Source organism: Girardinichthys multiradiatus, chromosome 18 (genome assembly GCF_021462225.1).
Source record: "Girardinichthys multiradiatus isolate DD_20200921_A chromosome 18, DD_fGirMul_XY1, whole genome shotgun sequence".
NCBI classification, from domain to species: domain Eukaryota; kingdom Metazoa; phylum Chordata; class Actinopteri; order Cyprinodontiformes; family Goodeidae; genus Girardinichthys; species Girardinichthys multiradiatus.
This window is the reverse complement of record NC_061810.1, coordinates 10588446-10608103: the sequence shown is the minus strand read 5'-3', so window position 1 is coordinate 10608103 and position 19658 is coordinate 10588446. Positions and strand designations below refer to the sequence as shown.

The window sequence follows — 19658 nt, the reverse complement described above, 5'->3', positions numbered from 1 at the left end:
GATCCTTCCTGCCTGTTGTCATCAACTCTTTGAAGGAACGTGGATATGGGTTACAACAAAAAAAATTCGTGCTAAAACTGTGACTCATTGTAAAGGGAAAAACAAAAACTGGATAGATGAACAAAATTGTGCAATTCAAAATCTCAAAATGCTGCAGATGGCTTTACAGAGAGGATTATGTCTGGTCGGAAGAAATGCAACTCATTTTCTGCAATCTACCTACACTATTGTGAAAAACAATTCACCTTTTCATAGATTTCTCCTGTTTCTGCCTTTTTTGTCACTCTATAAAAGGCAGTTTTTAAAAGTTTAATCTCATGGAAAAATGACATTTATGAGAAAAGTAATAGTTTATCGTTGTGAATTAACTGATTAAACACATTTATTGGAAAACTGAGTTCAATTTCACTGCCCACACCCAGACCTGAACATTGGCAAACTGTTCAGTCAAAAATGTTGCCCATTTAAAATCTGTCTGACAGCACTGAACATCATGCCATCTGCTAAAGAAATTCAAAAACAGAAAAAAACAAAGTCACTGACATCTAAAGACATCTAATCTCTAAATGGTTACAAAGTTGTTTCCAAGGTTTTGGGACCCCAGAGTACAGCGGGTCTGATTATCCACACATGGAGAAAACGTGGAACATTAGTGAACCTTCCAAGGAATGGCAGAATTATTCCAAGAGTGCACTGACAACTCAACCAGGAGGTTAAAAAAGAACCCAGAACAACATCTAAAGCACCGCAGGTCTCTCTTGAATCAGAGCTATTTAGTGTTTATGATTCAACAGTAAAAAAGACTGGGGAAAAGTGGCACCCATGGAAGAGTTCCAAGACTAAAACTACTGCAGACCAAAGAACAAGGCCTGTGTCATGTCATTTGCCAGTAAATATCTTGACTTTGGGGAAAACATTTTGCGGATTTTTCAGAGGGTTACTTCTGTTTCATCTTACACAAAACTAACATACCGACAGTCAAACGTGGTGGTAGTGTTGCATTGTTAGGGGGATGTTTTATTGCTTCAGTACTTGAACAATTTACTGTAATTGTTAGAAACATGAATTCTGATCTTTAGCAAAAATTTCTTAAGAAGAATGTCTGGCCACCTGTTTGTGACCTTAAGAAGGGACTCACTGGGGTTATGCAGCAAGACGATGATCCAAAGCACAACTGCAATTATCCAAAGCACAACTTCTGAAATTCGAAGGAAAAAAAAAACATCTTGGAGAGGCCTTGTCAAACTCCAGATTGAGATCTAATAGAGATGCTTTGGCTTGACCTTAAACAGGCTCTTTGTGTTTGAAAGCCCTCCAATGTGGCTGAATTAAAACAACTTTGCTGAGAAGACTGGAACAGAATTCCTCAGTTGAGATCTAAAAGACTGACTGCCCGTTATCACAAACGCCTAATGGCAGTTGTTGCCATCTAGGCTGGCACAATAAGCTAAGTTTGGGGGGCAATTACCTTTTCATGCAGGGCCGGGTTGGTTTGGATCCCTATTTTTCCCTCGATAAATTAAATCATCATTTGAAAAGTTTTATTATCTATTAAAATTTGTTCAAGACAAAATAGCAAAAACAGAAGACATTTGTGAGTGGTACAGTTCTTTGGAATAATATTATTCAAAATATCTAAAATGCTTTTTTTTTACTGGAAAAATTACAATTATGGATTTTTGCTACATTTCTTTTCACTCTTGCCAATAAATTCTAAAATTATCTCTTAGAATTGTGAAAGAATTTTAGATATATTCAATTAGAATTTTTTTTTCTCTTAAAACTCTTAAATCTTAACAGTGGTCATTTGGGAAAGTCATTTTAATAGGAATGTCATTTTTTGCTATCTACTACTATATTGTGTTAAGACGGCCTGCCATATATAAAAATACGTCTTGGTGGTCCATGTCCCTAGTACCCGGATGACCGGTTGCCATCTTTCCTCTATCCCTACACAGCGCTGCTGGTGGGGCGGAACACTCCTCATCGATCAGTTGGTTTCTAGGAACCGCCGACAGACCTGGCACACCGCCGTAGCTTCTCGTTACAGATCTGACACTTTGATTGCCAACTTATCCTCTCATCTTATTACACAATGGGAGAGCGAGAAGACCTAGTTTACCAAGCAAAACTTGCCGAACAGGCGGAAAGATATGACGGTAAGTGAAAGTCTGAGGGCCGGCCGGGAATTGGACGCCTTCACGGCTAGGTCCCCCCCCCCCCCCAAGCAGCACTAGCTCAGTGATAGCTGTGGCCAGCTAAAGGGGGCTAACTCTGCTACCCCCACAGTTTTTTTTTTAGCCAGATCTGTGCTGACATGACATATGATTTTTTTGTTAAAGGAAAGTAATGTAATTCTAAACCCCTAACATGCGTCAGGAGGCGCGCTTCTTTCAGTAATATTTTAGGATTGTTGTTGACTCCGGCTAACATTAGCGATGTGGCTACAACAAAATGGCGGACCAGTGAAGCGTGAGCTGTCAGGGGGTTGCCTCCCCTGCCCCATGCAATCTCTGGATTTGAACACTTCAGCTTGACCGGTTACCCCGTATAGGTCCCGCCTTTGTTATGACATGAAACCACCGAGCTAATGCTGTTTATCTCTTAAAGTCTGTCTGATCCAACATTCGCTCGATGCTAACTACATTACGAGATTGGCTGCATGAAGCCTGTTGGGTGGGAGTGGGAGCGCAGCTGTTCATTTTGGTGGGTTGTTCCCTGCAAGCGAGCTGCGCGGATCGATCACAGGAAACCACCCCGCTGTCTTCCCCCCTGTACCATCCGGATGCTGTCATAGCCATTTACAGGCGGTGTTAAGGGGCTGTTTTCGGGTTATATCGGGCGCCGGTTCTACGTTGCCCGGTAACGTCAAGTGAACGCATCATGACTCATTCACAGGATCTGGACCGAGGCTTAGTAGGGGGTGATTTATGGTTTGGTGACTAAATTGTAACCTCGCTGGAATGTAGTGAAACAGTTACTTTGCTTAAAGTTATCTTAAAGTAACATGTTGCTGAGTCAGATTGAGTTTAATTGCATGGTTCAGAAATGGTTTACATCAATAATTACAGTGATTAGTGTGAAAATGGTTAAGTAGATAAAACAGAAATATATAAAAAAAAAAAACAAACTGGATAAAACATTCTCAGTATCTGCAGTAATGTGATGTGCATAATCATAACTACAGAAATCTGCAGCAGTCTGCTGGTTCTGCTTTGATTTTGCATTGCTTGTCTAATGGCAGCTGAAGAAGATGCCTAGAGTCTCTAAAAATGTTGAGAGCTCATTGTCTCTGGGCGAAGAATCTGGCCTAGGAACAGGAAACTAATGACCTTTTTAAGAGGTCATTATAACAATGTTGTGAGGATGCTGGTCAGGGTGATGCTTGTTTCAGTTTTCTGTAAAGTGCCGTCTCCACTGCATTGGCAAATGAGATATTCTCCAAGACTTTCCTGAGTTAATTCTATTAATCTAATACCAGAGATGCACTGATCAGAATTTTGAGGCCACCTTTTGTTCCCCTTTGACTTGCGGACTTTCTCTTTTAAGAACTCTAATAAACAGAAGATACAAGATCAGCATTGAACTTGTTTCTATGAGCGCTCATTAATTATTTATCTAAGGAGCATGATGTTCGTGCTGTGAGAGAGCGGTTTTGTAAAACAAGGCTTTAGAAATCTTTAAAAAAAAAAAAACACTAAATTATTCACAAGATTACTTTTAAACTGTCTTAAGCATCTTATTTATGCAATCAACATGGGTCCCAGAGTTTCCGTGTGTATTCACTAGTGAATGGAGTTCCTTACCGTTACCAAATCCAACGTGTAGTATCATCATGAGGTTGAAAGCCCTGAAAGGGAAAAAAGACCAGCCTAGTGTTAAACATTTGGCCTTCCTGTTATCTACTGAAAGTCTTGTTCTCTCTCAGCCTGAATTAACCGCAGACATGTCACAACATGTAGCAAAAAGTTTGTCTTTTAAATGATTTTATTTACGTCTCTCTGCTTCCTCTGATTTAATCTTGGATATCTGAGTCATACTGAAAGTTTTCAATCAAATCTTTGAGTTTTTCAGCAGTGTGTTACTGCTTGGCCGATTCCAGCCATTAGCTGAATTTTCGGTGCATCTTAAGGTTACACCCATCCGACTGTGCATATGCCCTATTTAGTATGCAGGTCACCAGTTAAATGACTCTATAGTAAGTTATCAAGCTCGCATAGGTGACCATCATCTAATACATCACTCCAGATGTTTCCCACTTGTTACATGCACACATCCTGTCAGTCAGCAAACTTTCAAGGTTTATGAACAGGCAATAAAAGATTTAGTTCTGTAACATGTTCTTGCATCTAACAGAGATGGTGGAGTCTATGAAGAAGGTGGCAGGAATGGACGTGGAGCTCACAGTGGAGGAGAGGAACCTACTATCGGTGGCCTACAAGAACGTGATCGGGGCTCGGAGAGCGTCTTGGAGGATAATCAGCAGTATCGAACAGAGGGAAGAGAACAAGGGCGGTGAAGAGAAGCTGAAGATGATCCGGGAATACAGGCAAACGGTAAATGACTCCGTAAACACCGAAGGAGGAAGCTGTAGGTTTGTTTTCTCGCATGTGCATGTCACGTCAGAGCAGCTCTGGTTTGCCTGGGTGATTGTGAGATCTCAGTCTCCTGTGAATGATGCACACTACCGAGCAGCTAATAGTCAGACAGCATCTGAGTCATCGTTGGCAGGTCCTCCCTGCACTCTCTCATGCTTTTATGAAGTGGAATAAGAGCAGCTATTATACTGGGAGAGGCCAGACTGTGTCAGAGATGAGAGAGGCAGCTGGACTGCAGACAGTGATCTAATGGCATGCAGAGATGAGTACACCTATATTTCCAGAGTCACCGTTTTATTCCCTTTGGGAATACATTTCCTGGATCACCATTACAGCTTATGGATAGCATTCAGCAAAATTACTCTCATTTCTATATATTAATGGGAACGCTTCAGCAGGAAAATTAGAATGTTGTTACCATGAAGGTCTTAGGATGGTCTAGTTAAAGCCACAGGGAGAGTGGGTACCATCATTCATGGATGTTCCTTTGGTCTTCGTGAATAATCTAAATATACGCTGGGTTGTATGGGGGGGGCACATCACCCTGAAGACACGTGGTGGTGGTTGCACCCGGCTGTGGGGATGGTTTTCTCCAACAGGGACAGGGAGCCTGGTTGTTCAGGTCACATGTTGCATAAAATCCCAACAAAATACATTGATGTCTGTATTAGTATTTGAACAAAATAAAACGACAGGGGGTACGAATGCTACGCAGTGCTGTGTTTGTCAGGTCCTTATTAACAAATGCTCAGAATGTTTCTGGCCTGGTGAGTGACTGTTTTGTGTTTGCTGGCAGGTGGAGAAGGAGCTGAAGTCTATCTGTGGAGACATCCTAGATGCGCTGGATAGACACCTACTCCCCTCAGCAGCCATGGGGGAGTCTAAGGTCTTCTACAACAAAATGTAGGTGCTTTCTGCTCTGAATGTTGGGCATTGGGTTAATAAATGAATTCTCTCTGGCGCTCACTACCTGCTTTACAGGAAAATGATTAAAACACCTATTCTATATTTAGTAGAACTTTAAAGATCTGTTTTATAGCACAAAACTTTGACTTTTAATGTTAACTTTAATTCAGTGCATTATTAGAAAGGATGATGAATAAGATAGCGATTGCTTTAATGCAGAGAGGCTCAACAGCCGTACAGGCTTTGTCTTCACTGTCTGTAGCAGTACCAGCAGTTAGGGATTAAACACCACGATGTACTCAGCCAGTGAATCGAGTCGCCAGGTTTTCAGCTTGGTCGGCCATGAAAACCTCCATGTTTCACAAACCAACCCTGTTTTATTTCTCAATATATTCATCTTTTGCATGTTTTAGACAAAACTTTGTTCGCTCTCTTTCCTTCAACACGTTTCTAACAGTGATAATTGGAAACGGATGTATACAGCGGAACCTTTTTACTTTCAGTCTTCAGAATGGTTTGCTTTCGTCACCTAGAGAACCACCTGATGTTTATGGTTGTTACTCTACCTGAAAGCAAAGATTCAGCATTGTGTCATATGGCACCTGGGCAAAACGCAGCAGCCAGTCACCAGTTTGCTAAGTTCGGATCCTAGAAGAGTGGAAAGCTTCACACTAGACAGGATTTCAGTCTAAAACAGAACCTGTTGACACTTTTTAATAGCGTTAAATGTTTTCTGGGCTTTTAAAGCAGCATATAATCAATTTATATAAAGCCGATTGTTCAAAAATTGCTTAAAATAAACCAAAAAAAACTAACGCGACACTTTGTTTACTTACCAACTATGAAGAACATCTCGGCACAGAAGCTGAATTGTAACATTGCTGCACAGATCTGAGAGTGATTGGTAATGTCATCCTGGTCCCCCCCTCCCGTCTCTAGGAAGGGGGACTACCACAGGTACCTGGCAGAGTTTGCCACCGGCAACAACAGAAAGGAGGCGGCGGAAAACAGCCTGGTGGCCTACAAAACCGCCACGGACCTCGCCATGTTGGAGCTGCCACCCACACACCCCATCCGCCTTGGCCTCGCTCTCAACTTCTCCGTCTTCTACTACGAGATCCTCAACTCCCCTGACCGCGCCTGCAGGTGAGCGCCTCTTCTAAACAATCTCGCTGTGGATTTCAGCGTCCCTGATGCCTTTCTCTGCGCAGCTGACACTTCAGAACTCTGTTTGTTAGTTGGGCACCACACCTCAGCCTGCTTGTTACTCAGCATCAGACTGTGACAAACTACTGGGGTCAGTTTAGAGTTCTAATAGTGCTACAGTTCAATAAATAAATCATAAAAATTTAGATGAATTATTAATGTGCATCAGTAAATACAGAAAAAGTTACATATTCTAGAAAGTATAAAAGGTGTCATTTTGGTTTTACGGTTTGCATATTTAATATGGCCAAAGCAGTTAATCAGATTTATCGATTATTGAAACAATCTTTAATTAATTTAGTAAATGCAATAATCGTTAACTGGAGTAAACAGACTCCGGTGTCCTTGAACGTTGGTTGCTAAGTTACTAGCCTAGGAGCTCATGCTTGCTCAGAGTACAATGACTTGGTGCACAGATGAGTGAGTAAAAGAAGATGGCTTTGTCAAAAATATGTCAAGAGGATTACGAAACTCACACATTTAAAGATGACTGGACCGAAGCAAATGCTTTCCATTTAATTTCTTTAGGGTGTTAGCCCAGCCTGTCTTACTGGTTCTGAATCAGCTAGACTTATAAAGAGTTGAAATCTAGACACATTATAAAACCAAACATAAGAACTTCAATCAAAGCTATCAGCCTGGGTCTGACGGTAGGACAAGGAGAATGAATGAAGTGAGGGGACAGCATGAGCGAGCTACACGGCTGATAACACGTCTCTTACAGCACAACAGCTAACTTACACTCACTGCAAGTCCAGTGAAGTTTAGGAAAACACAAAAAGCCGTTCACTGACCTGGAAATGATCACAGAGTGCATGGAAGCTGTGGCAGAAACACTTTTAGATGGAAAAGAAGGACAACAACTGGCAGAAAAGGTGAAGCAAGAGCAAGGAGAGCAGAACTGTTCTACCAAGATGTACTGACCCAGCTAGACTGAGCCATTCAAAGTGCATTAAACATTGGTTCTTTAATTGGATTGCACTCTGTTCAGCAGATGATTTCATGGGCATATGAATAATTGATCAGTAGTTAGAAAAACTAAATCTCCAGTTTTAATTGAATGTTAAATAAAAATGAAAGAAAATATTTTTGTCAGTTGATTTAAAATGTTTGGACCTGAAAGTGTTTAGATGATGAAGGTAGTGGACCTCCTGCTATTATAGTTAGGGACCCCTGCTCTATAACATCCCATTTGCTGAAAGAACAACCCTCTCGAAGCAGTAATTAGGCCAGAATTGAACGAAAAATATATACATTTTACAATAAATATGAAAAACCTTTATCTGTAAATATGCTCTATCCAAAACTCCTGAAGTGTCCGAGCTTTAGCTCCACCTGGTTCAAATTCTGTAAAATAAAATCTCCTATTAAGCACCTTTTGCGATCCCATTATTAATTGGTCAATAAAAAAAATGGTCAACAGATTAATTATGACGTCAGATTTCAATGAATAGATCATGATGTGTGTTGTAAAACATTAATTAGAGATAAATGTTTCTGTATAGAAATGGTCTACCAAGTTGAGTTGTGAAATAAAACAAATTTTGACCCTTTTTAACAGATGATGGAACATTTGTTTCATGCTGATAAATATGAGCTGATCCGTGTCCACTCGCCGCGCTGCCACACAGACACCATCTCCGATGCTTTGTTCGGGGGGATCAGCATGTTGGTCCGACATGAGGACAAAAGGTTTTAATCAGGGCTGTGTTTGCTCAGGTTGGCGAAGGCTGCATTCGATGACGCCATCGCAGAACTGGACACGCTGAGCGAAGAAAGCTACAAGGACTCCACACTTATCATGCAGTTGTTACGTGACAACCTGACACTATGGACTTCAGATATGCAGGGAGAGGGTAAGAAATTCTTTCATTTAGCTTCGTAGCGGTGTTTTTATGATGCTGTGACGAACCGCTCAGTCTGCTGCCTTGTTGCCATGCAGCTGGTGACACATGTCAGCTACCTCCCTCATCTCCTGCTGCTGTTTGGTTTCACAGTGGAGTATAGATACTTTGAAACCTTTAAAACTTGGATTTTTGTCAAACTAATGTCTTTCCTGTAACGTCATGTTTAAAAGTCGTGTCCTCGTCTAAACATTTTATTTTCCATTTGCTTCGATACAAGTCTTAACAGCAGGGATTTTCCACTAGCCAAAACTAGCCACAACAGATCAGCGTCATTATTAGATTAGCTGCTCCTATTTAGATCTGAGCGCAGGCCCACAGGGCTCGCTGGTGCAACAGGTAAATCGTTATAAGGTATTACATTTGTGATTGTTAGTTTTGGGTTTGCTTTTCTCTCTCACAGTCATGTTTAGGCCAGTCCTGAAATGATGCCCCCTTTAAGTAATATCTGGTGTTTTAGTCTGGCAGCCAATTCAAGAAATAAAGAATATAAGGACCAAATACGCTATATAGCCCACAGTATTGGGTCCCACCACCTAATCAATGAATCCTGGTGTTCCAGTCACTTCCAGAGCTGCGGGTGTATAAAGTTTGGTGTGAAGAAACTTGACTGATCTCCACCGAGTCTTGACCTCAACCTTCTTGAACACCTTTGGAATAATTTAGAGCGGAGGCTGCAGTTCTGGTTTCTCATCTAACTATGAACACACTCCTGAACCTTGAGGAAGAATAGTAACAGAATAGTTAAAGTTGCTATTGCTGGCAACGGTGGGTCCATCAACAAACTGGACCTTATAGATTAAGAATAAGAAGTCATCATAGTTCATATAAAACTAGACAAATACTTTTTGGCAGTATAGTGTATGTTATCGGGCATTATTCTTCCACTATTAAAGGGAGAAAATTTCTCCACACTGTGTAACCAACGCAGACAGGGAAGTGCAGATGTTGCTAATGTTGCTTTTATAACCATTCAGGGGAAATTTCAGTACCTGTTACTGTGGTTAATGGTTACACCTTCTGAGAAGCAGTCGGTTCCTCTAATAACAAGCTGTAGCGATTCACTGCAGCTGACGGAGCTAATGTTAGCCTTACAGGTGGATGGGATGAGTACCTTCACAGTCTCCAATCCCTTGGTTCTGCTTTAGCTCTGATGTTGGAAGCTTGAAATATTGTCATGACCTAGTCTAAGTAATTTAATCCTCTTTTAGGTAAAAGGCTGTTCGCACTCCCTTGAACTTTTCAACCTCTTGCCACATTTCAGGCTTCAAACATAAAGATATAAAATTCAAATTTTTTGTGAAGAATCAACAAGAGGGACACAATCGTGCAGTGGAATGAAATTTATTGGACGTGTCAAACGTTTTTAACAAATAAAAAACTGAAAAGTGGGGCGTGCAATATTATTCGGCCCCTTTACTTTCAGTGCAGCAAACTCACTCCAGAAGTTCAGTGAGGATCTCTGAATGATCCAATGTTGTCCCAAATGACTGATGATGATAAATAGAATCTACCTGTGTGTAATCAAGTCTCTGTATAAATGCACCTGCTCTGTGATAGTCTCAGGGTTCTGTTCAAAGCGCAGAGAGCATCATGAAGACCAAGGAACACACCAGGCAGGTCCGAGATACTGTTGTGGAGAAGTTTAAAGCCGGATTTGGATACAAAAAGATTTCCCAAGCTTTAAACATCCCAAGGAGCACTGTGCAAGCAATCATATTGAAATGGAAGGAGTATCAGACCACTGCAAATCTACCAAGACCCGGCCATCCCTCTAAACTTTCATCTCGAACAAGGAGAAGACTGATCAGAGATGCAGCCAAGAGGCCCATGATCACTCTGGATGAACTGCAGAGATCTACAGCTGAGGTGGGAGAGTCTGTCCATAGGACAACAATCAGTTGTACACTGCACAAATCTGGCCTTTATGGAAGAGTGGCAAGAAGAAAGTCCTTTCTCAAAGATATCCATAAAAAGACTCGTTTAAAGTTTGCCACAAACCACCTGGGAGACACACCAAACATGTGGAAGAAGGTGCTCTGGTCAGATGAAACCAAAATCGAACTGTTTGGCCACAATGCAAAACAATATGTTTGACGTAAAAGCAACACAACTCATCACCCTGAACACACCATCTCCACTGTCAAACATGGTGGTGGCAGCATCATGGTTTGGGCCTGCTTTTCGTCAGCAGGGACAGTGAAGATGGTCAAAATTGATGGGAAGATGGATGGGACCAAATACAGGACCATTCTGGAAGAAAACCTGTTGGAGTCTGCAAGAGACCTGAGACTGGGACGGAGATTTATCTTCCAACAAGACAATGATCCAAAACATAAAGCCAAATCTACAATGGAATGGTTCACAAATAAACGTATCCAGGTGTTGGAATGGCCAAGTCAAAGTACAGACCTGAATCCAATCGAGAATCTGTGGAAAGAACTGAAGACTGCTGTTCACGAACTCTCGCATTTATACGGAGACTTGATTACACACAGGTGGATTCTATTTATCATCATCAGTCATTTGGGACAACATTGGATCATTCAGAGATCCTCACTGAACTTCTGGAGTGAGTTTGCTGCACTGAAAGTAAAGGAGCCGAATAATATTGCACGCCCCACTTTTCAGTTTTTTATTTGTTAAAAAAGTTTGACACGTCCAATAAATTTCATTCCACTGCACGATTGTGTCCCTCTTGTTGATTGTTCACAAAAATTTTTTATTTTATATCTTTATGTTTGAAGCCTGAAATGTGGCAAAAGGTTGAAAAGTTCAAGGGGGCCGAGTACTTTCGCAAGGCACTGTAAGCAATCCCATACAGACTTGAGTCATTCTAGCTGGTTAGAGCTGAGCAGGAAGGATCTCCTTTAAAGTTCTGTCTTGTACATCTACATTTATTACCAGGGAATTCAGTAAGTAAAGTAAAATGTATTGCACAGGGGTTGCCTGATATTATGAGAACGTGTGAAATGCCATTACACTGCTGAATGTTGCACTAATGATACGGCCTGCGATAAATAATCAAAAACCTGTTAATATGCTTCTGCTTTGCGTTCAAAGCAAACAGGCCTCAGATATGAAGTAATCTATCCACCAAATGTATTTCAGGCATACAGAACCTGAATTTATGGTACTTAAATAATGAGCTAACTTTTTTTTTACACTTTGGGCGATTCTTTGTCATATACATATTACCTGCTGTGATGTTGCGATATCAGATTTGATATATATTGTGCATTTAGAATCAAACTCTGGTAATCCTGTAATGCCGGTTGTTAAAGGCGTTGGCATCGTGTCAGTGCAGCAATCCCTCCTCCTCAGCAAGAATGTGGTGACGCTGAGAAAAAAAAGACTCTTAAAGTAAATTTCTTAGATAACCTTCTTTTGTAATCCTTTCAAAGTAAAATTATGATCATACAAGTATGTTTTTTTTTTTTGGTTTGAACTGGTTTACTTTGAAAATATTTGAAAATCAGAGCTAACTCCTTTAAAATTATCATTGGACTAATAAGTGCTGTTGTTCAGTGAAACCTACTTGGTGAGGACAGGAGCAGCCTACTTGTTGGAAAGGACTGCTTGGCTTGTAACAAAGGGTACATTACACTCTAGACAGGTTCATTTAATCTAAAACAAAATGGAATTGTTTCGCTGCTGGGGATCATTGTACAGCTGGGACGATTGTCTCCGGAACCGTAAACACAGTCCTACCTTTATGGCCCGCTTTCTGTCAATCACATAATATTAATCAATGCAGTCAGTCCAATCTTAGGGTTGTGTGTGCTTTTAGAACATGCTGCTGGATTGAGGAACCAAAGGGTGTGTTCATCACTGAGCGTAGGCACAATAATGTCTGAGTGTTAAACCTGTTCAACAATCCCATCTTATGGACTTTACTGGGTCTACTTCGCCCCCCCCTCCGTTCAGTGTTGTGACCTTTTTAGCTGCTGTTAAGAACCCATGCAGGAGTTGATTATAGAATGGTGCAGGTCCAGTGTTGATTTCTTTGCTTGCTTCAACACTTCCTTTTGACATTTGTGCTGGTTTTAAAGAAGAGAAAATTCCCAACTACCCCGTTATTGATCAAGCAAACACAAGATTGTGATTTCAGTCGTATTTCCAACCTTCTAACCCTAACCTTTGTGGTACCGTCTATTGCGTTAATAAATAAAATGAACCATCCCACCCTGCTTTTCAGGACTCCTCTGTAAAACACACTGCATTCTAAATTGAGACCATTCTCCTTTCTGAGTACAGGTGGACTATTAAAGGTGATTCCACCTGTAAAGGCTGATGTTCTTTTAAAAATAGCATTCGTTCCTCAGGCACGTGGTATTGCAGTAAAGCAGCTGCCTCACATACAGAGGCTTAGTCCTCAAAGCATCAGCCCTCTTCTTGTCTGATAAATGAATAAAGGCCACTAGTTGCACAAATCTTTAAAAAAAATCGGACCTTATTTGTGTCTTCAGTCAGAGGCTTCTTCAGAACCTGCTGCAACACAGACTGTTACAGGAGATCCGTCCTGCCCACAGCTGTAACCATCTATAGCTCCCGCAATGTCTAGTTTCCCTCCAGGGTTAATAAAGACTAATTGAAATGAATTCCATCTTGCCGTTCAAACTACCCTCTTTTCCATTTTCACTTGGAAATAATAATTTCAGTTCCAGATTTAAAAAAAAACATCCACAGAAAAGCTGTAGCCTGACCTTTGAAACCAGAGGTCTCTCTCCAACGTCGATATAAAAATCCAATATGGCTGCCAGGTGACTAAGCAATATGGAGCACTGCTAGAACCAACAGTTTCTTTGCATTTCTGAAAGGCTGCATCTCATTTTAATCCGTGGCTGTCACTGAGCACAGCAGTTTTCTGACCCAGGTGTGACATCGTTCCCAGCTCTGCCTTCTGAGGAGAACGGAGCCCAGGGGGTTTCACACTGATGGTTCATCATGTCTCTCTCTCTCATTCCCTCTGCTGTAGAGTCCTAAAGGAATCAAAGCTGTTCATTTCTCATGTTAACTGTGCTTTGTAAGTGTTGTCAACCCACACCTTGCTCTACGTGTTTGTGTACTCACAGCTGCCTTCTTTTACTTCTCTGCACCAACTCACTTATAGTTTATTACCTGTGTCCACTCACCTGTCTGTCTGTCTGTCTGTCTGTCTGTCTGTCTGTCTGTCTGTCTGTCTGTCTGTCTGTCTGTCTGTCTGTCTGTCTGTCTGTCACTCAGTCAGTTGGATGTTGTGGCTCATATTGAGATGCTGTATCGTTGGATCCTCCACCACATGCAGAGAGGAAGTGCACTTGGCTTGGATAATTCTGCTTGCCCTCACTCATGTTTGTGTGGTGCTGATCCAGTCATATGTAGTTATGTGTCTTGTTATTAGCATGTGCTGCTGCTTGGTATAATAAAGCCAGTGACGTTAACGTGTGCTCCGCTGCCTACATGTGGTGTGAAGCTAAAGAGCTGTTTGGTAAGCTTAAATAATATTTCACCCGTACCTGAGGCGATGAGGGGGTCAGCTAATTAGAAATAGAATGTTGTGAAACCTGCGTTAAATGAGCTGCTCCTGACACACGCAATGATTTTTGCAGTTGCAATTACTGCGAAATATGCAGAGCGGAAATGCATCAAGCATTACTTCTATTGCCTAGTTCACTCAGCAAGATTTGTTGATTTTGAAAACCACAGAGACCCCACACATGATTAAAAAATCATAGATACAACAGGTTTGGTCCTACAATGTGTGGTTCCCAGCCAGACGGCAAGCCCAACACACCACACACCAACAGATATCACTCATGAACATTCAGATGTCAGACGGGAAACCCCACAAACCCTCTCGAGATCAAACGTGAGTTCAGAGTAATTCCCTTCCGAGTTTCTGTCACCTCGCTTTCTGATTGGCTATACGTCACATTCAAACAGGCTGTGTTCGATTGTCTTCGCGGAACACCCCACACAGAAAGATATCGGGCCAAGACAATCCAACATGTTGAATGTCCCTGATTTGAAGTCGGAGCGGTCCCGTCATCCTTCCGAGCAGACTAGATCACTCTTAACACACTACACACAGCAGGAATATCTCATAAGAGCATGTCGGAAGGGGAAGATTGGGCCACAAATCTGCTTAAAAATCCTGTCGTTTGAACCAGGCATATGATAGTTTTCCTTCATTTCCAGATCTGTGCTCTTTCCCACCCTAGTCATTTCTGTCCAATGGAAGCAACGATGTTCACGTGTGTGGCTATAATTACACTATAGTTCACTTGCAAAAAATACAGAGTGAAAGCGGGCTGCACCAAACAAATAAAAAATGAAAGTTTGCTTTTGGTCCAGATGAAACAAGTGGACCAAAGGACTTTCATGGTGTGAGAAGAACCAAAACGACCTAAGGATCGGTAACGGTTCGTGGCCTGGTGGGTGGGGGCCTCTGTTTTAAGGCATCTCTGTTTATTGTAGAAGGATCTGGTCCCAGTTTCATATGCAGTCCAAAGTCCCCAGTGAAATCTTTCTTTAATGCCAACTTTTACTGCAGCAAATAGTTTTTCTTGTTTTTGCTCTGGAGTTGGTGGTTGCTTTTTAACCCAGGTAACCATAATGTTATCTGGGGCAAGCCATAAAGTAAAAAAAAAAAAATAAATTAAGTTGTCGGAGCAAGGGCTGCATGATATTGATAAAACATAGATCCCAGATAGTGAGTAGCCTTTAGAAATGGATACCAAATTAACAATATTACTCCATTCCATTTGGTTTTGATAATAAGTTCAGATCTGGCTACAGCTGCAATGGAAGAAAGTTCCTAATGGCTTCATGTTCCTGTTAAACTTTTTTCTACTGCTCTAAACAACAAGCATTGCCAAGTATTTTACTGGCCTACATAGTATGAGTGCATGGCACTTAGATGATTCACTAACCTAAACATGGTGGTCCAAGCAGTTTCAGCACTATTGATATGATGCTCACTGATATTACAATGATGAAAATATCTTTGCTTTATTGTGCAGCCCCAGTGAGAGCTTCTTGAATGGCTTTTAGATGGATGAAGTCACGCTGACTGAAAGTGGATTGAGTTTTGTGAGATTTTCCATTGAAGCAAAATGGTACCACCCTGTAACGGTTTACCTGAATGGTAGCACCACACCAGAACCTATTGTGTTTTGTTGCATGCAGAAGGTGTTGAAGTCCGTTGCTGAGTATTCAGAACCAACTTTTTGTTTTGTAATCGTCTACATTTTTGGACTTTACATTCAATCACCCATTTCTAGTCTTGGGCCTTTTGTTTGGCAGTATGCTGAAAACAATGTGATTTCTTTTTTATATAAATATTGCTAAAATGATTGTTTAAGGTTAAAGTTCATGCAGATTAAACTGTTCAACATTATACAGAGTTACACTAATCATTAGTTAGAATATTTCTGTAATACTAATAAATTACCAAACATTTGTAAAGCGATCTGTATTTAGTTTAATGCAATATTTTAAACACTAGAGCAATTTTTGCATTGCCTAAAAAGGAGGTTCCCTATGATTCCCTCCATTTTAAGACTTGGGATTTGCCAATACTGAGTCCAATCATCTTATTTTCATTAGTACCTGCTTGGCTCAACTCGACCCGAACTCGACAGTTCGTGTTCTTTTACGTTACAGTGGAGTTCCACCTCAATGTGGGTGGGGTGGTCTGAAAAGTAACATGATGATATTTGTTTGCAGAAATTTCTGCACCACATCGTTGGACCACGGTGTTGATTTCTATGTTGCTACTTTCCCTAAAGCTCGGAATACGCTCAGCTGTTGTTGCAGGTTTTTAAAAATGACTCTCGTATCAGAGTCGCTCTTGTGACCTAGCCAGTGATGTGACCCCCTGGCCAATCCGTGACCGGCAAGCTTTTGATGTCACAGTTTCAGTTCGACTCGGCCGAATAGACGCTAAAAACCAAGTCGAGCAGATTAGGTACTACTGAAAAAAGAGGCTAAAGTAATTGAAATAACTCCCCTCATTTTTCAGCAATTCTTATTGTGAAGGCTAAAAAGCACTGAGATCTTAGTGGAAAACCAAGAATTGTTCGTTCACCAGAACAATGCACTTGACCCGGAAAACAGTTAGCAAGCCATTCACATCAAATTAGGGTGTAATTAAAAAAACGTTAGCCAAGTAGCTCACTCATGATGTGGCTACAATAAAATCCGACTCTGATTCTGAGCATCTAAAAATGCATTGATCAGGACCCTTAGGCCTGGATCAGGACATTCCTTAATGCCTGTTTAAAACCTAACGCTTTCTCTCCAGAAATATCTCTGCAACCCAACATGAGCCGGGCTGTTCAGAAAATTCATGCCAGTAATTATGTTGCAGTTAGACCTCTCCAGCACTGGTTAGCTCAGCCATTTATAGCTTAGTGGATGTATCTGCCCCAAGATGGAACTGTCTGGGTCGGGTCCAGAGAGAACTCCTACATACATGTTGAGCTGAGATCTTGGAATGCAGCTTTGCTCCCACTCTCCAGTTTTCTGACTATATTTTAGTTTGTTTCTTTCCTAAAAATGTCTTTTTTACTTTCATGGGCATCAAAAATGAACCTCACGTGGCCTTCCTTCACTTTCTTTGTCTGGGTTAAGATGCTTGTACACAAAATGTAGACCTGCCTGCATTTTTTTTTTTTGTTATGGGGGGAGCATTTCTTCTTGGACCCACTCTAACAGTGTGTTTTCTGTCCACCAGGTGAGGAACAGAACAAAGAAACAGTGCAAGACGTTGAGGACGAGGCCCAGTGAGACTGCCACCAACAGCCAACAACTTGATTCCCCTCTGCCCCTCACACTCCTCACTCCCTCTGCCTTTGTCTTCCTCATCCTCCTCCCGTCCGCCACCTTCCTTTTCCGTCTCTTCCTCCTCCTTTTTCCTTTTCCTCACCTCTGGAGCTCCTTGACCCTGCAGGGCCGGGGAGTTAACGAGTTTATTTTTCTCTTATTTTTGTATTAGCCCTCACACCATTTGATTAAATACCACTTGATTGAGAAAGGAAGTCCAATGTTAGAAAAAGAGAGAGGTCCCTGTTTGCTGTTTTTTGTCTTGGTACAAGCGGTTCTGAAAAACGTTTTCTGTTTTCATTATTGTATTTTTATTTTTGCTTTTTCCTCCATATTTTTATCAGTTGCTGGATGTAATGAGATTGTTTTCTTAATGTAATTACAGAAATTAACTTTTATTACTAATAATGTTGAATACTAGTTATGGGAGCTATTTTATGTCCTTTTTTAGTGACATGTTGAACAGATTATCTGATCTTTTTTACGGGCAGTTTGGAGAAGTTCAGTTGCCCGTTTTGTTAGGTTAGTTTTTTCCGAGGAAGTTGGCAGAATGTGTGATATCCATGTGGGGCAAAGAAGTACTTAATGTTTCACACTACAGTAAGTCTTGTGTTTTGTAGCTGTTCCTGGACTGTGTTTTGTGCTTAAATACTGTAAGTGTGCACACATGCTAAATCTCCAAAAACTAACTTATTTCTAACTGGTTTGATTCTTGACAAACATTGGGAGATTTCTCACCTGTGTAAAAGTGTCAGTTTGACCCGGTTCTTTGCTCAGAACCCCGAGATCATGGCCAGCACAGGCATGAGGCAACACATCAGCTTCTGCTGCTTCTCCTCTGCTTTTTATTAAAGCTCCTCTAGAATCAGAGTTTCTTTCTTTGGCTGCTTCATTTCTTGTTCTCCTTATTCGTAGGTTGTTTTTTTTTTTTTTTTTTTGCTTCATTAAATGTAACTTGGAGCTGATTTGTACTACTGGATATCTGACTGGAGCCACAGACAGGGAATCTGTAACGTTCTTATTGAAACATAGCATGGCATTAACATTAAACAATCTAAATTAAAAACAATTGGCTTGTTTTTCTTTTCGATATAATCGTAAAGTTATTTTTGTGTAGGCTTTTGTTTTTGAGGTCTTGTAGCATGTGAAGCGAGTGCTGGTTGTTTCGTCACTTTTTTGTACTCAGGTTTTCACCTGGAAAAACTTAATAATTTCCCACCGACTACAGGTACATCTAAAACACTTTAAATAGGATGGAAAACGTTTTATTTATTTTTCTCACTCAGTTTAGAAATTGAAACTCTTATATAGATCCATTAGAGAAATATGTCAAGCCTTTACTACTTGTAATTTTGGTGAATATGGCTTACAGAGAATGAAAGCCCGAAGTTCAGTGTCTCATTCTGGGTCAGTAGGGGACACAATCACGTGTAAGGACTGCCACAATAATACAAAGTAACCAATTAAAAGAAAATGAAGGGCAGGGAGGATACTACTCAGTCTTTTACTGAGTGATGAAAAACTGTCAGAAAGAGGCAACATGATTTGTGAAGGACAAGAGCAGGAATTGATTTACATGCTGGATCGTTCCAGACATTGTTCAGAAGAATTGCATATTTTGATTAAAAGGTTGATTGGAGAGGGGTTGGGATGTTAAGAAGTGCAGAACATTGGCTGCTCAGCTGAAGTCATACTGAATGCTTCAAAATGGAAACCAGAACCAGAAAGATATGGAAGAGAACAGAAGACTACTATTCAAGTGATTCAAATAGCTAAAACCTCAAAGAACTCGGACAAGGTGACCGGCGACGGTCTGCAGTGACCTGTGAGTACTGTAAAGATGCCTATGAGAAGCCATCGGCGAGATCCCCCCTTGTTGAAAAAGTATGGATTGAAAAGGTTACTTTTTGACAAAGAACACTGAATTGGACCAACATTTCATGAGCTGATGAAGGTAAGAAGGTTCGAGAAGAAGATTAACATGGAATGGCCAGACTGATTCCTGGATCTTTCTCCAATGAAAAGCATGTGGGGTGAGTCACAACAAACAGACAAAACCAGGAAATGCAGAAGAGCTGTGGAATGTGAGTCCAGTCATTCTGGACTGGAACACCTGCTCACAGGTGTCAGGCTGGTCAGCTCCACGCAACACCAATCAGAAAGAGTGGCTGTACAACTAAATATTAGTTCAGACATTCACAGAAAAGTTAAACCTTCAAACGTGTATCTTTTTATA

The 19658-nt window shown here is 41.0% G+C and overlaps 1 protein-coding gene across 1 annotated transcript; it reads left to right on the top strand.

Annotated features, from left to right (window-relative positions):
* The first annotated feature begins 1936 nt into the window (after positions 1-1936).
* ywhae1 (tyrosine 3-monooxygenase/tryptophan 5-monooxygenase activation protein, epsilon polypeptide 1) lies at positions 1937-18488 on the top strand. The gene is made up of 6 exons (XM_047392047.1): positions 1937-2159; positions 4357-4556; positions 5395-5501; positions 6444-6650; positions 8430-8566; positions 17334-18488. The coding sequence occupies exons 1-6, from the start codon at positions 2096-2098 to the stop codon at positions 17384-17386; spliced, it is 768 nt and encodes a 255-aa protein (XP_047248003.1). The 5' UTR covers positions 1937-2095; the 3' UTR covers positions 17387-18488.
* Positions 18489-19658: the final 1170 nt, after the last annotated feature.

Coding starts and splice junctions, on each gene's coding strand:
- ywhae1 (XM_047392047.1), top strand. CDS start 2,096: ATGGGAGAGCGAGAAGACCTAGTTTACCAAGCAAAACTTGCCGAACAG. Junction 4,557..5,394: donor TCCGGGAATACAGGCAAACG/GTAAATGACTCC, acceptor GTTTGCTGGCAG/GTGGAGAAGGAGCTGAAGTC. Junction 8,567..17,333: donor TTCAGATATGCAGGGAGAGG/GTAAGAAATTCT, acceptor TCTGTCCACCAG/GTGAGGAACAGAACAAAGAA.